The sequence below is a fragment of the Periplaneta americana genome, chromosome 14 (assembly GCF_040183065.1).
Source record: "Periplaneta americana isolate PAMFEO1 chromosome 14, P.americana_PAMFEO1_priV1, whole genome shotgun sequence".
NCBI classification, from domain to species: Eukaryota; Metazoa; Arthropoda; class Insecta; order Blattodea; family Blattidae; genus Periplaneta; species Periplaneta americana.
The window spans coordinates 66,800,865-66,819,290 of NC_091130.1; the positions used below are offsets into that span (position 1 = coordinate 66,800,865).

General features: G+C 35.5%; 1 protein-coding gene across 7 annotated transcripts in view; it reads right to left on the minus strand.

Annotated features, from left to right (window-relative positions):
• Positions 1-454: 454 nt before the first annotated feature.
• Positions 455-18,426, minus strand: part of LOC138713379 (deaminated glutathione amidase-like) — a 46,356-nt gene continuing 28,384 nt past the window's right edge. For 5 of the 7 annotated variants that reach the window (XM_069845453.1, XM_069845447.1, XM_069845452.1 and 2 more), the window contains exons 8-9: positions 17,172-17,345; positions 455-9,597 (exon numbers count right to left, since the gene is read on the minus strand). In XM_069845453.1, the coding sequence (XP_069701554.1) occupies positions 17,199-17,345 (147 nt within the window). In that variant the 3' untranslated portion in view covers positions 455-9,597; positions 17,172-17,198. Of the gene's footprint in view, positions 9,598-14,446; positions 14,829-17,159; positions 17,346-18,426 lie in introns of those variants that run through there. The other 2 variants (XM_069845448.1, XM_069845449.1) reach the window with 2 other exon arrangements.

The following is an 18,426-nucleotide window of genomic DNA, read 5'->3' on the forward strand; positions in this document are numbered from 1 at the left end:
AACTATTCTGCGATATATTTTAATCTTGCTTCAGTTCAGTTCGATTCCAATAGATGTGAGTGCTGGCAGAGGTTTCATTTTGATTCCGCTACATGGGAGTGGGCCTTTAGGGAGTCAATTACACAAGATCAAATTAAGTTCGTTCTTACAGTATAACCAACCTTAACCATATAATTATTTAATTTTTCATGTAGTTCTATAACAGTTTATTTCTAGTTCAGATGTCGCTCAGCAGATGGCTTCTGTAATCTATGCCTTCAATGCGGATGTACTGTACAGTAGGCCTACATGTATAATTCAAAGGGTGTATAAAATTCGCCAAAGGTTACCATGTATCAGCTACTGAATAGCGGAACAGTTACTTCACAAAAATAGAAAATAAAATCTGCTCTGTATCAAGGATACACTGGCATATATGTAATAAATGATCCAGTTTCGGGAATGAAAACTACAGTTGTGTTGGTTTCAATGTTTTATTTTTGTTTCGGTTTACAAATGGAAAGTATGGCTCATAAGAAAAGTAATTAATGAAGAACATCCAATATATTTCCTCTTCATATGAAGAGACATTCCAAAAATGTCCCAGATCACAACAAATTTGTCACTATGGTTCAAAGTGTATCGTACATATCTATTATCACTTTAATATTGCATAATTCATGATTACAAATCAAACAAGTGATTGCACAAGTCTGTAGCTGCTCTCGATGTTGAGATATTACTGAGAAAGCCACGCAGCCTGGTTAATTTCATATGCAACTTCGGCACCCTCATACCAGCACCAAGGGAAGGTGGAGTCATTAGGAGAGATCACACAAGTTATATTGGTTCATGACCCAACTATTAATATTGGCTTCAGCTATGGCTTAGTGTTGTTACCAAAAGTACTTGAATTTCTGTCATTAGTTGTTTCACCATGGATCCCAGAATGGTGTGGGGAAAGACGTATTCTACGTCAGAAGCAAAAGGAAATCGTCTCACCAGGGTTATTTTACATAGTCATTATAAAGGGTACATTATATTTATTTAAAACATTAGTCAACATGAAATTTCTACAAAGGTCATAGTAATGATAAGCAGCAGTATAACTGCCACCACCCCTACAATTGTCAACAGTCAAGTTGTGGAGTATATAGATCTTATTTAGATTTCGGTTCAAAAACTATTGTCAACATGCACTCATAAAAAGAACAAATGTTACGCAGGATACAAAGAGCATAGATAAGACAAGGACTAATAAAAGGATAAGATCTTTTATAAAAATTATTATTATTTAACTTTTATAACATTAGATTCTTTTTACTTCCCTATCAGAAGAAATATTTTCCCATTGATGGGAGCAGAGTCAGTACTTCTTAATGACTAGTGCAACAATACAATACATAAAGCCTTTCAGTACAGTATTACATTCCTCACTTTACAGGAATATATGTCTCACTATTGTTACTAAATCCTAACTTAACTATCCCCTCCCTTCTGTCTCAGGAACAAACACACTCATACACAGTTCCAAACACCATCATACAAGGCTTGAAAATCCAATGGTATATGCTGTTGCTTACGTAATTTTACAAGAATGAGAAATTGAATACTATTTGAAGATTGAAACATATCCGTATGTGATGCTACTTTCAACTTCAAATCTCTAGCAGACAAAATAAATAATTTTGATATTCAAAATATGTTGTTGTTTTCTAATGCCAGGCGTTTGACAATAAAGTCATTTGACCTCTTGCACTCCAATATTTTTCAAAGATATTATCATGACCAGCCACTGAAACACAGATTTTGAGGTGTTCCGAATCCATTTCTTGGTTTGAGTTGCACAATGATTCAAAATATATATATATATCACAGTTTACTGCATACTTGCTTAAATATATATTTTTTAATTTTAGCAACATACAGACAATAGGAATGAGGCATTTACGGAAAACAAACAGAAAACGTAAACGAGATAAACTTAGGTACCAAAAATAACAGCAAGCCTAGGAACTGCAGCACTTTCAACCAGGAATGTAGTGTAATCAGTTGGTCGTCTTGAAAGGGAAAGACAGATACCAAAAAATGGCAAGGCAAGAATGCAAGGAAAGAAACCCAGAACAAGGAAAGATTACATGGTATAAAATATATTAAAAGATAGGAGAAATGAATGGAAGAGGGTGAAGGAAATAGCTAAGAGACTATAAAACCTCTATAAGGTACAAAAGGGCCAACAAAAAATAAGTTATATGTATAAAATATCTTATATACTGCCACAATGACTCACAAGCAAACATTCTGATGGGGGCAAATAAAAAAAGTTTTTTTTTTCTTTCACCATATTAATAATGTCCAAAGAAGTGCTTATACAAATTTTGACCACTCGACAGCAATTACAAGGCCTGTAAAAAAATAACTTCACCAGGGGCCGTTAACAGAAAGAAAACACAGTTTCATTGGAAAAATTTATTGAAACAGATACCGCAATTGTTGAGCTATTTTTCAACATATTCCCCATGGGAATTGAGACATTTGTCTTATCATGGGGTCGACAGAGAGGTGCAGACAGCTTTCAAACGCTGGTTCCAATCCCAGGTGGCTGACTTCTAAGACACAAAAATTGATCACATGGTATGACGAATGTCTCAATTCCAGTGGAAGTATGCTGACAAATAGTGCAACAACTACTGTATCTGTTTCAATAAATCTTTCCATACAATTGTGCTTTTTTTATGTAAATGGCTCCAGGTAAAATCACTTTTTGGAGGGCTCGTAATTGCAGTCGAGTGGCCAAAATTTGTATAAGCATTTATTTTGACATTATTAACATGGTGGAAGAAAAAAATTTATTTTTTTTTATCTGCCCCCATCAGAAAGTTTGCTTGTCAGTGCTAGAGTGCATGGTTTATAAGCCAGAGAGCCCAGGTTCAAATCCTGCTCTACTTTGAATTTATAACTTGTATTGGGCAATTCCGTGGTCCAGCCAACATAGGGGTTTTCTCTAGATACTCCAGTTTCCCTGTGACATTTCAACAATTTTTCATCATCATTCATTACGAGTGTAATGTGGACCCACCAATTTGGTGCATTCTGACAATCTCTGATGAACGAAGTGGTTTGTGGTTCTCAGCACTAGTAACATCTACACTGTTTGCAGAGTTGAGGCAAATAATGACAAGATAAGGGCCATGACATTGGACTATATATATAAATTACTTACTTACAAATGGCTTTAGAGAAGCCTGAGGTTCATTATCATCCTCACATAAGCCTGCCATCAGTCCCTATCCTGAGCAGGATTAATCCAGTCCCTAACATCATATCTCAACTCCCTCAAATCCATTTTAACATTATCCTCTCATCTACGTCTCGACCTCCCCAAAAGTCTTTTTCCCTATGGCTTCCCAACTAATACTCTATAACCAATTCTGGATTTGCTCATACGTGCTACATGCCCTGCCCATCTAAAACGTCTGCATTTAATATTCCTAATTATGTTAGGTGAAGAATACAATGTGTGCAGTTCTGTGTTGTGTAACTTTCTCCATTCTCCTGTAACTTCATCCCTCTTAGCTCCAAATATTTTCCTAAACACCTTATTCTCAAACACCCTTAACATCTGGAAGTAATATAAATGTATTTCAAATATATAATCACACCTTTTTTGCTGATTACATATTTGAGATTTGCGCGATGCTATGATAGTCTTACTTTAGAATTAAATTCCTTCGAAGATCAAAATTTGAAGTACTTAAAAATTTATACCTATCAATTTCAGGATTCTTCTGCAAAGACTGCCTCTTCAATATGTAAAATTTCACAATAATTTAACAGGTGTGTTCTAAAGATGAGTTCTAGCAGACGACATTGTTCAAAATATTCGGGAAATTTAAAAACCATTAAATGCTCAAATGGTCATTTTATGAAAAGAAAACACCAATTTCTAATCCTATTCCAGAAATGTAAAAATTTGTCTTCTTTTTTCTGTAATACACATGTGATGCAAAATAAACTCTTATTCCCTCCAAACATGTCATAGTATTGAATGTGTAAGAAATTCAAGGGATGTCAGATCTTAATCAAGATTAACCACACCCACAGAATAATCAAGAGTAAGTACTAGTAAATGGAAGTGAATGTCCTTTTATGTCTTAAGATATGAGCTCCTAGTCCAGAAGAGAGCAACTGTAATTTTTCAAGCATATAAAACAGCTGTAATTATAACGTAAGCAATGATATACACACAAATCAAGACGCAAGTATATAAGCCTGCACACACGTCCATACACACACATGCATGCACGCACATAGAACAGATCGATGGACTCTGTACAGTTACTGGGTATGTTATCTTGGGAAGAGGGGGAAAAATGTTTATCTATCCTTTTGTCTAGTTTTCAGAAAATGTAGCTTATAAATGAAACACTGTACTTCTTTGATACTATTGCTGTCCCCGTAGGCCATAAATATCCTCTCAGACATCTAAGTATGGTACTTATACCATATGTGTGTATGTATAAATGCCTATCCACTTCACTTGCGTTATTGGTTTCACTTGTACTATGTGTTTCACACATTATTTTATCAGGTAGAACATACTTTCTTTTACACTGTATGCACTGCATTTTACATTTTGATACAAACATTTTTTATGGCTACTAGGATTACTTTTGCGTAAAATGAAAGGATTATTATTCGAAAACTATGGCCTTTTCGGTAACTTTTTTTTTTTCTTTAGAAGAACATGACTGTCTCCTGTACAGAGTCCACTGAAACATCCTGTAAGCACATATACCGTGGGTTTTAAATAATTTATGATCAGAAATTACATTCCTTTATAGTATAATAAACGTTCCTTGTAGAAATGTAATTCATATATTTTATAAACAAAGTTCCTATGCTCGAAAGCCATTACACATATATATATGTGTTAAGGGGGAATATACAGATTTGAGAATCAAAAACAGAAATTTTTCAAATTTTTTTCTATAAAGATTGGACATTTATCTTGATGTCAATGAAGGAATTTTTACGATATATACAATATTTTGTTAGATATGACCAGCTCCCTTAGGAACTGTCAAACAGTATTGCAATTTAAAAGTAAATTATTTAAACACGTGACCAGTACTAAGCCACATAACTCCCAGCTCCAGATTTCATTTTCCCGTTCCTTTATCTTATCATGATTATTACATGTACTTTTATTATTGAAATTATAAATATTCATTGTAATCCTACAAATTGTTAGTATGGTACATATTTTACTCATTTTTCTGAAAATGTTTTCTTTCTTTAATTCTCCTTTGTGTGTGTGTGTGTATATGTAATTTTCCTTAGTGTTGTATAGTTATAATTTAAGTTTGAATTTGTAATATTGATTCACTTACTACTTGCATATTCATTGATTGTAACTTCTAAGTCTTATATTATTTTGTAATTATTGTTTAGGATGTTTGTATTATTTTACTCAACTTGTGCTTCTATGACTATATAAATTTTTTTGTGTTCTTTAAATATTAGTATGTATTATTAACTTGTATTAACTGCAAATTGTATCAGCTTCTTTTGTTTCTGGCTAAGTGGAAGAGAAGGCCTGAAGACCTTAACCCATTAACGCCCAAATTATTTTTATTTAAAAAAAACGAAAATGATATATCTATTTCATAAATTTAATCCATAAGATGCCAAGAATATGTTTTGTTTATTCTGCCATGCACCAAGTAGCTGAAAATCACCCAGTCTATAAATAGACCGCTGGGCACTTATGATATCTGTGTATTCATTTGCAATAAAGTAAATATATTTTTTGTGTATTTAATGTAGTATAACCAGAAACATGTACACCAATATAAATAAATTTATTTATGACAATTATAGTATTTAATGCAACAATACAATGCTGCAGCAATAATGAAACACATTTATTTTAGTAATATCTGTCTTTATCGAGTGTGGTAAGGCTCAAAGCATCTTTGACAGAGAGTTTCATCACACCTCTTGGGGAATGCTACTGGTCTGCATTTACACCATTCCATCCGGCAGTGTTTCTGAGAGGGTCGTTTTGCCATGAAATGACCTCTACTACTCGTATCTATCCTCATACCAAATTTCACTCCTCGAGGTGATGAAATAGGGCGCTCCATTCTCTTGCAGTTCGAAAACAACTAGAGATATTGAACACCCAAGCTTCGTCGGAATTCAAGTAGGTCCAGGAAGTCTCGTCTATGTATTTCTCTGTAGACAATCCAACCATTTACTATAGCCATATCCAGCATTCTGACAAAGAGATCTCAGTACCACTTTTTTCCATGGATTGAAGTGGCATATTTCCCTGCTAACCAATCATGATGGTCCACTCCACTCATGTACTTACCGTATTTCTTTATGACCTGTGAAGTAACGGTTAGCGCATCTGGCCACGAAACCAGGTGGCCCGGGTTTGATTCTGGTCGAGGCAAGTTACCTGGTTGAGATTTTTCCGGAGTTTTCTCTCAACCCAATATAAGCAAATGCTGGGTAGCTTTCGGTGCTGGACCCCGGACTCATTTCACTGGCATTATCATCTTCATCTCATACAGACGCTAAATAACCTAAGATGTTGATAAAGCGTCATAAAATAACGTACTAAAAATATGACCTGTGGTTGCTGCACACTTATATTCTGTCTTACATTTCTGTCCCACCTGCTTGGAGAAGCCCCTACATCAAAGTTTGATCCTACAGGTACACATCTGTTGTCATCCCACTTCACGAACAGACTTTCACTATTAGTGTCAAATGTATAATCGTAGGACTCTCGTACTGCATTCTGTAGTAATTTCGTATCCTGAAGAGTAAAGGCATCCATTCTGTTTTCTCTCTCAGTTTCTGTAAGCCGGAATCCAAGATCCTGAAGGTGGAGCAAAAGGTCTCTACTTATAAAAAAAAATTATCAAATTATGTGTCGTGAGCATGAGGATGCACAATGCAATCGAGTATATTCAGCACAACTCTGCAGCCTAAGACTAAGTCGTGCCTATTACCGACGTGATTTCAGCTGTGTCCTTACCAGAGATTTTTTACACAGGGAATAGAAAACCTCAATGTGATGTTGGCCACAGAAGAAATTAGTCAAAAGTGATGCCATTTGACATAATATTACGAAAGAAAATGAAGCAGTAGATCATAAAAAAAAAATCCTTGGCGCTACAGCCCATAAAGAGCCAAGACCGACCAGCCGGCTGCTGATCTCACGCCCACATGCCGAAGCAGAAGTGGACGATCATCCAATCAGAATGGAAGTATCGTGTGGTTAGCACGATGATTCTCCCAGCCATTATAGCTGGTTTGCGAAACCGGATTTTTGCTACCTATCATAGCTTCCTAAGTGCATCACGATGCTGGGTGGGCACCGGTTCCATACACTGGCCGAAATTTCATGACAATTTCTTCCCCCATGAGGACTCGAACCAGCGTGCATTCCGTAACGCGAGTCCTAGACAGGATGCCTTAGACCACGACGCCACAGCACGGGACAGCAATATATCATACCATTAGAATATTGCATTTTTTCCTGTTTACTGTTATAATATGTTGGTGAAAATAGGATGTACGGTTTTCTTTATTGGTCGAGAAGTATTATTGCACATTTTATAGACCACTGTACTTGGAAGTAAAAAGGAATATTTCCAGTGTTAAAAATGTATACACTGCAGACGTACACGTATCACATTTATTTCCAATTTAGGGCATACAATAACACGTTCTGGGGATCGAATAGGTGCTAATCATCTTTCAGATCCTAATCTACTTGCAATAGCACAGTACTACTGCCGACAGTCACTTGCTGCTATCAACTGATACGGTACAGAGTGCAATGACACAACTTTCTCCACTGTTATTTTCACGTGATATCATAAGTGCCCAGCGGTCTATTTATAGACCGCAGCCGTTTCAGTTCATATTCCTCCAATCATTTTACATAAATCTGTGTTTTTCTTGTGCGATGCAATAGTAGTAACCTTGACACTACTACATCACAAACCAATAACAATATCGAGACATTATTATATGGAAAACTAATTATATTCTTTACACAGTGCGACATCATTTTATACCTAACTAATTCGAACTAAGATACCTTAATGAATTCTTATATTTGAAGGAGGATAAAATGTTGGCAAGTTTAGTTAACATATTTCATGATATATTTATGATGATTGTTAATATTGAATCAATGTGGCGCCAATAAAAAAATCTAATGTAGTCGAATGTGCAAGGGTCTATAAATAGACCACTGGGTGTTAATGGGTTAACTTCGCCAGAATAAATAAATAAATAGTATTATTATTATTATTATTATTATTATTATTATTATTATTATTAAACGTGTATGTATACACTTATTTAGCTCTCCACACATAAGGTATATTTAATGCTAATTTCCAGTAACTTGTATTTTTCAAAACCGTTTTTGTGATAACTCCGTAAGTTTTTAAGATATCACAGTAAAATTTTGCTTGCAGCTGTCTTTCATACTTGTGAACAAGACGAACTACAATTATTGCTGTAACATTTACAGTTTATTTAATTTTTTTTTACCTAAAAACATAAAAAATTAACTTCTCATAAGAAATAAAAAAAAAAGTAGACATTTCAAAGATTGTAGTTCACATTGTTCATTTGACATTCAGGAATAAATAGAAAAAGAATGGCTCAGAAATATTCATATTTGTGGACATTATCATAAAAACGGCACATCAGGCACAAAAAGGCCACTTTTATTGTTATGATAATTACTCATGATGGCGAAACCTTTAGTAAATCTGAAAATAGTCTATAATTTCAGAAGCAATGAATACTGAGCATGTCAAATTGCAAGGTGAAAGAGTCATTAGTTGCTGAAAAAAAAAAAAAAAATGGAGTTTCTCTAATTTTTTAGTGCTCAAACTTGTATATCCTCCTTTAAACTAGAAAACATCATTTACATGGACAAACAACTGTACCGGTATTTAAAATTTACCTTTCTAATTCCCTCTTGTAATTGTTAGTTACATTGAAGTTTCAAGTTTTAATTGCATTTTAATATGAATTAAACTCTGATTTGAAAGAAAAAAGAAATATGTGTAAATGTAGTCTTATCGTAATGATCACATACATTTTTAAACCTATTCAATGATTTCAGTCATATCAGCCTTCAAATCAATAGACTTCATTGTAAAAACCAATTAGGTAAGTGTTATAAAAATAAGAGTATTGCATGTTATATCTTCTTTAATTGATTCTAATAATTCATGTACTATCGACAGTTACTGTAAAGTCTTATCAAAATGCCCTCTGCACTGCTGGAAAAGACTTCTTCTCTCTTAATCTTCATTTGCATGTTATTAATGCCTTATTTAATGTTGTTGTTATTTCAACATTAGTATTCACAATCTGTAATATATTATGTCTAAAATCTGAATGTAAGTGATGTCTCAAAATGTGGATCATTTGATTATCTGGATCAAAGTGTGAAAACTCATAATCTTGCAATCCCCACAATGATGTTCCGTTGTGCAAGTAAATGATTACTCTGCAGCAAAACATAATTTATCTTCCTCGCCTGCTGCTACAAAATGCAGAGGGGAAGAACTGGAACAGAGAAAACAAAAGAAAATGGTAAAAATTATGAGCAATACAACAATAGAGTAAATCATATCAAACTTTTGTAGCTTTTGGTGTGGTGTGAAACTGAGGAGTCCTTGATTGGCTGGTTCCTACTGCTGAGTACTTCCATCTGAACACACTGGCCCTTCTTAATTGGTCTTGGTTTAAGTAACTTCCATTTTCCATTAATGCTGTCACAAGCAAAAAACCAACTTCTGACAGTTCAAAACATCTATTTTTGAACTTCCTTCTACCTGCTGTCCATTTGGAACAGCCAAAGAAACTAAATTCGTAACTTGCCTTTCCAGCACCACAAGGCAAGCGAAAACAGCATTGCCACATACATCCTTAGTTCAGTTGTCATTGTAATGTAAACACTTCCTTCCATGCTTAACAGTAATACATGCTTACTGTCTGCCTCTAGGAGAGGGGAAATGCTGCTAGCTACAATGCCACACTCTGGCCCTGTACCTTCCACAAGCTTCACTAGAAATGTCTGAAGTCAATTCTTTGGATGCGAGAGCTGTAGTACCATTCATATATAATATGTTGCCTGATATCAATCAATCAATCAATCAATCAATCAATCAATCAATCAATCAATCTTCTTAATGTATCCAGCTGTTTGCTGACAACATAAAATCGACTATAGTCCACTGTAGTCTATTCAGTTGTTTTTCACGAGAATTAAGGGGTATTTTGATTGGTGTTCATTATAGATGCTAGTAGCCAGAGTTGGGGTGTAGTCAATATATACTGCAGGGCTGTGTCTTCTGCAACTGGTACTGATGATTTTAATTTACTTCTCTTGTGGTTTATGGATGGACAGTATAGAAGGAATGTGTTCCAGATCTTCATCATGATTATTACACCACAGACAAGTAGGATTATAAAAAATGTGAAATCGGTGTTGGTACAATTGTGTGACAATGTGACCTGTTCTGGCTCTTGTTAAAAATGTTTGAACATGTCTGGGCAAGTTTTTGTGCATTTCTAGATAATTTGGTTTCTTTTGTACAGACAGTAAAATTTTTCCTTTGTCAGAAGAGAGCCAATTGTTGATCCATAGGTTTATAAAATGAAACTTTACTGAAGCAAAAGCACTGGATAGAGATATCACTTGAAGAGGTCTTGGTTGCAAATATGTTGCCCGTTTTGCAATATTATCGACTTTCTCGTTTCCAGGTATGCCACAATGACTAGGTATCTGTTGAAATGTTATTTCCTTTTGGAGTTCTTTTAGTTTACTTAGTTGTTTCTGAATTGGAATAATTCTATGTGCATACAGATTTGGTACATATTTAATTATATTAAATATAGCCCCCTGGGAGTCTGTAAGTATGCAAATAGATTTTTCAGAAATTTGAGTAAGACACTGAAGAGCAGCATCAATAGCTAGCAATTCAGTGTCAAGACTGGAGGAGGCTGACCATGGTATGAAGTAACTTTCTTGATATTTTGGAATATAATATCCTGCTCCTGATGTCCCATTATTAGGATTTAGAGATCCATCTGTATAAATTTGAAGTGATCCTTATATTTGCTGCAGAGTAGTTCCATGGCATCTAACTTAAGAATGTATGGAGGATCATTTTTGGAATGATTTCCTGGAATTTGTATGCTATGTTCTGGAATCACCCATTTCCATGGAGGAATTTCGTTCACAACTGGAGTTTTAGCAATGAGTGTGTCTGTGATATAGACTGGTATTTCTTCTTTGACACATTCTTCTATACTGTCCATCCATAAACCACAAAAGAAGTACATTAAAATCATCAGTACCAGTTGCAGAAGACACAGCCCTGCAGTATATATTGACTACACACCAACTCTGGCTACTAGCAACAGGCATTTATAATGAACACCGATCAAAATACTCATTTCTCGTGAAAAACAACAACTAAATAGACTGACTTTATGTTGTCAGCAAACAGCTGGATACATTAAAAAGATTGATTGATTTGTTTATTTTATAGAAATTACTCAGGAAATTATCTGACAGTATGAAGAACATCTGAGATCTGGATGAGGCTTGCAATTTTAAATGTATTTTTAGATCCTTTTGTAATACATAGTGTCTGATTGGTTGAATATTACATTCAATTTCTAGGGCAACAGTTGATATGGTTTTTGGTACTCCTAGGCATAATCTTAAGGCTGAGTTTTGAAGAACAGAAATTTTTTGTGGATGAGTTTCTAATGCTCCTTCCCATATTTCACATCCATAGGTCAATTTTGATAGTATATAAGCATTATAAAACAGATGCATTGTCGTGATATCTGATCCCCATTCCTTATTTACAAGGCAATAACTAGTGAGATTATTAAGTTTTGTATCTCAAGAGCATGAATGGATCAACAATTGGCTCTCTTTTGACAAAATAAAATTTTACAGACCATACAAAAGAAACTAAATGACCTGAAAATGTACAAAAAAATACTTGCCAAGACATATTCCAACATTTTTAACAAGAGCCAGGATAGGTCAGATTATTTATTTATTTAATGTAATGCTCAGACATTTTGAAATATCATCATCAGTCTTCTAGCTTCTCAATACAGCTGTCCTTTAGATCTGTTGTGGTGACTGTGAAGTGCTGTGCTGTCCCTGATGTGTTCCCAATTCATTACCACATTCACATTGCACAGGATGCAGTTTGGAGATGGGATGATGTTAAAGCGATGCAGATGTTCTGCCAAAAAATCATGCTTCGTTATTATGCAGAATGTAGCCACATTTTCACTTCTAGGAAGGTCTGCTATTATAAACTTGTTGTTGATTAGGCTTGACTTAACTGTTGCAGGATATTGTACCTTTTAGTCTGGATGTTATATTTAATTATAATTTTTGCTGAATGGGAAGACAGGGACGTAGTCTTCAGACTTTTATCTGTGTGCTCTTTTTAGCTAGGAAGTTGGCTTCCTCATTTCCTCTAACTCCAACATGTGGTGGAATCCATTGGAACACTATTTCTTTACCTGTTGTATTTAGTTATTTAATCAGTGTTCTAATTTGCAGCACTTTTGAAACTTTTGGATAGTTTGAGGTAATTAGAGTCTGGACAGCCGAGATGGAGTCACAAAAGATCACTTCTGAAATGAATCCAGTCTATAGCTTAACTGTGAAAGAGCAATGTAGAATACTTCTATCTCCCCGTCAAAATTAGTTTTATATTTCCCAACAGAAGCATAGAACTTAAACAGTTTACAGATTACTCTGGAACCAGCTTCTCCTTTTTCCAACACCGAACCATCTGTGAAAATGTGTATAACCATTCCTCTTCTGGGTAGACAATATTTTTATTTCTAATGACATACGTCTTAATATATCTGTGTTGATTTCTCCTTTCTTTACTGTTCCGTTGAAATCTAATTATAGGTCACCTCATCACAGATAATTAGATAATTCACTTTTTCGACACTCTTATTCATCTATATTGTAATAATCATAAAGAGGTTCAGGAATACATTATTTTATATTTCATTGCAAGTTTAAAAGAACATGACAAAACAGTTGTGTTACAATGGATCCCAGCACATTGTAATCTACATGGGAATGAACAGGCTGACACATTAGCTAAGAAGGATGCCAATCTCAAACCCACGGAAACCTTTGTCATTTAGCTCAGTAAAACAATATATCAAGCCACTACAAAAAAATAATCACCAACAAGAATTGGACATAAAGATTTCGCAATAACGTAGGAAATTACTGAAGGATATACCTTCTGAACCCAGAAGACTAGTAATTGCAAGCTTTTGTCTTAACACTGAACATGATATCCTGGGTAAACACCTCAATCGTCTTGGCATCCTGCCATCACCAGCCTGCATTTTGTGCCATCAACAGGAAGACATGGACAGACAACATCTTGCAAAATGCCCTGCTTTGAAATCCTCCAAGGAAGTCGACCACTACTGGGAAGCCAGAGCCCGAATGTTTTTGATCACTTAATTCGTAGTTTTGTTCATCACTTTCTTGTTTTCCCTTAGTAAATGATTGTAAATATCATGTACTAGCCATTAGACAAATATTTCATATTCATAATCCTAAAGAAAGCAGAAGTTCACAATACAAGTCAGACAAGATTCCGTTCTGTAACACATACTGAACACACTTCAACTATGGCTATGTGACAGGCATACCAATCAAATATCCCTTATTTGTTAGAAGAAATCCTAAATGAGGGCTGCAATGAAATACAGTGATCTTATGTTGCAAGCATCCTGTTGGTTACATGAAGAAGACTGAACTTTTCAAAAAGCATTTATTTTTTATATCGACATCAAGCCATAAGTATTCAAGATTGATATGGACAGAAAAGAATTAGTTTTATGGTATATGTATTTCGTTTACTTCAGTGTTTACTAAAACATTATATCACTGTTAGAGTCTCTTTCTCAATATGTTTTCATCTCGAGTGATTGATTTCCTCATGCAGTGATGATAATGAAATGTTGATAGATAATTGAAAGAATGATGGCAAGGAGAACAAGAGTACCATGAGGAAATCTCACTAAGCAGCATCTTTGACCACCACTTGGACTCACTAGGATTTGAGTGCAGATTTATAGCATGAAAAACAAATATCCTAGTCGGCAATGCAATTCATTCGATTTAAATAAACAACATGTATGGAGAGTACAAGAGAAAGAAAGGAGGAGACGTCCACTTGTAAACAAATATTACTGTCTATCCAATATAAAGACTGCCCTTGATGTGAACACTGATCAAAGCAGAGTGGGCCATAAGTCACGATCAGATAGGATAGTTTATGAAATAATAAAATGCCAAAAGCTACTTAAGAACGTTATTTATTGAACTCGCCAATATTAATGGACGGAAGTATGCAAAAAAAAAAAAAAAAAACTTACATGGGCCTATTGGTGTCAATGTCAAACATCTAACATTTCGGTATGCACACCATAATTTTCCATGCACAGTTGGATGTGCTGCCATGTACATCTGCTTACGCGCCTGAGCAGTTCGGAAGTGATCGTACTGAAGATTCGGAGAATCTCTCTCTCTCTTCAATTGTTCAACAGAATTCATCTGAATCCTTCCAAGATTTTCTTTTAAGTATGATCACAGCCAGCAGTCACATGTTGGGGCTTCTTGAAGGCCAAATGAGAAGTCCACCTCGTCCAATTCACGAAGGAAAGCTGGTGCCCAACCTTTTCCAAACTGGAGTCCAAAAATGTCCTGGGGCTCCATCCTGTTGAAGAACGACGGTGTTAAGAAGACCAACTCTCAAGTTCTGAAATCAGCCATTTTGAGGTACGATTCACCAGTCACAGATGTTTCGAAGAAATATGGCCTAAAGATAATTTCACTGGTAACTCTGGCCCACATTATAACACGAGGGAGGTGCTGTTGAATTCTTCATAGATATGAGGATATGTTTGGCCCCATATAAACATTACGCAAACGGGAGCTGAGATACACCGCGCATTCGTTGGTCATCAAGATGTTACAATGAACTGTTAGTTAGTGGGGTTTAAAAAAGGGCGCGTCAGCATCTATGGCTATTTTTGCCCTTATCTAAAATTCTTTACAGAACAGAGACATAATACAATAATCAGAATGCTTAAAAGAACTAAAAAACGTTGTCACGATTAAAACGAGGTACACAAATGCAGTTTCAACAGGGTGATGCATAAAACATTATAAAAATCTCAGACCTTAACTAGTATTTAAAAAGAGAGACAATAAAATAACAATACAAATGCTACCATAAATAAATTATCTGGCGTATTTCTAAGATACTCGGATGTAAAAGATCCGAATGTCAAGTTTGTTAAAAAACTTATATACTAAATAACAAATGTAACCTCCGGATGTAAAGGGTCCGGAGGACAGGAAAACGGATCAATAAAAACAAAAACTAAATCACCCTGTCAAGTCCAGTACTCGATAAAAATCTCAGGACTGCATTTGTACAATTAAAATCATTTCCAAGAGCGTCACGAAGAATCAGCCGAATTCCATATTGCCGATGGACACGGTCATATTTTCTACAATGCAATAAAAAATGTTCCACCGTAAGTGGAACATGGCATAGATCACACTCTGGCTGAAGCTCACCACGTAGCAGATGGCCATGTGTCAGATGACAGTGGCCAATCCTCAACCGGGTGAGTAAAACTTCTTCGTGTCGTGATGCTCTTGTGGACGAATCCCAAACTCGAACAGTATTCTTTATTCTTCGTAATTTGTTTTCCTCTTGTGCAGACCATTCTCCTTCCCATTGCCACCATATTCTACATTTCAAATAATTTTGTAAGTCTTGCCACCTCTCGCACCAATATACCAGAGTGCCATTCGTAGCACCATCTTTGGCTGCAGCATCTGCGGCCTCATTCCCAGGAATTCCGACATGGCCAGGAATCCACACTACTCCAATCTCGCAATCAGAGCTTAGGAGTGTGTGGAACAGCTGCTGAGTTCTTAACACAAGGGGATCATCTGAATAGAGAGATTGCAAAGACTGAATGGCACTTAAAGAGTCGGAGCAGATTAGATATCTGCCCCAAGGTTGTCGAATTAAAAACAATAAAACTCTGTAAAAAGCATATAATTCTGCAGTAAAAACACTGGTATATTCTTGTAGTGTAGGCTTTCACGGCCGGAGTCTATAGATCTAGATTCATTTTCCGGGCTAAGAGGCCATGGTCTATTGGTTGGTTTTATACCAGACGTTTCGTCTGCAACTGCGGCAGACATCTTCAGCGAACAAAGCGGCGCAGACCGCAGCGATAACAGGCCTCGGCCCGCTAGCTGCACTATAAATATGCCCACACAACCAGCCACAGGATCAGTTGCCTCAGGTACGCCAAGAAGAGTGTTGCGACCTCGGATACCACTCCACTGAAGATGTCTGCTGCAGTTGCAGACGAAACGTCTGGTATAAAACCAACCAATAGACCACGGCCTCTTAGCCCGGAAAATGAATCTAGATCTACTGGTATATTCGCTCAGTTTATATTTAAATATCTGTCCATTTGCAACGAAGGAGCAACCAACACAATCATTTACTCGGGATCCGTCAGTAAATACTAAAGAATAATTTGGAAATCATGATAAAAACGATGAACTGTTAAGGTGGGAAAAGCAGAAAGTAAACTTTCACATGCGTTACATTGCATATCCATATCCCTGTCATTTAATTAATTTATAATGGTGGGCTTATATGCATATAACCTGCATTTTTCATCAAACAGCAGAACAAGGTTCTTGGAATCTGCATTTCTGCCGATCATTTCCTTGTTGATTTCATTGGTGAATGTTCCAACAATTTGTTCATACGGTCATTGGCATCATTATCGACATATTTTTTAGGTCTTAATTACGTATAATAATATTATTTGTGTCTGCAGAACTTGTTAATCTCACATGTTTGCTGAATGGTGATAAATGAACAACAACATAGCTCATGATGGAACAAACCAGAGAAAAACATTCATACAAGAGGACATTCCCCTTTCTCTTTGCACTCTTCATATAGCATTAAACATAACTATATTAAAAGATTCCTTTTAATACCCACCATTCTTCTTACCTTACTCAAGACAACTGTCACAAATGTTCACTGGAAGTAAGATCTCAGCATGGCAGCTTCCGCTGCCATTTCAGCTGCAGTCCTTTCAGGCTTATAATCTGCATCCATTTTTGCAGTTTCACAAGATTTATCAGGCTGTGTTGATTTTCGAGGCAATATATGCACGTGAAGATGCTGCAAATTAAATAAAAGTTACACATATAACATATATTCTCTCAATCCATACAGGATAATTTCCGCCCTCTCCCCCGAAGTTTCCAAGTTTAGTTACATTTTTGTAACTAAATAATAGGATACCTATTTTGTATTCTAATTCACTGAAAAGTTAGAAAAACAGCACTGATCTTGTTACATTGTGTTACCAACTGCCTTTAGGTATGATAAGATGTGTTGTACCTGGCTTGTCTTCATCAATGAGTAGAAAAGTTACTCAACTACTAGTAGAATATAACATTTTACATCTTATTTCAAAAGTTTTTTTTTACAGCTACGTTTTTGCAAGCCTCTTGTTTTCTTACACTATTTATCAGGGTATAAACTTCCAAAGGAAGTTTCAGCATGATGTGGGAGATTGTCTTGTAAGCTATATTGGATAACAACATGAATCTATGGAAGAAACAAACATTTACTTATCTATACTGGTACTGCTTAGTTATTTAATTATATCAGAAGAGCTTGGTAATAATTTTTTTTAATAGCCAAAAGAAGGAAAGTAAAGAACATTCTCGTTCATGAAAACAAAATTCATTTGCAAACTTAAATACTAGTTTGTGTTTTGTAAGATTTTAGTGATCTTCTTTAGTTGGAAAAAGCAATTTACAGGACACTACAGTTTATTGCATATTGTGAGCATGTGACAGCCGTCAATTGTTAATATAAAGAATATAAAATGGAGGTGATGACGTTCGAGATTATAGAGTCCTTCTGAAGCACTACTGGAAATAAAATTATAAAGCTGCTGCTGCAGCTTGAATATGTGAAGTCGAGGGTGAAAGTGTCATTAATGAGCATGTAGCACAATGATGGTTCCAGTGTTTCAATAATGGAGAAGGAGTCATTAAAGATTCACAACGTCCTGGAAGACCTTAAGTATGGAATATTGAGAATATACGCAGAGTTTTAGAAGAAAATCCACAAAAAAAAAAAAATACTAGTAGGGTATCAGAAGAATTTGGTACTTCAAAAGATATAACACATCGCCACATTAAGGTGAGTAGAAAATCATACAGAAGTTGTAGATCTGTATCTCATGAAC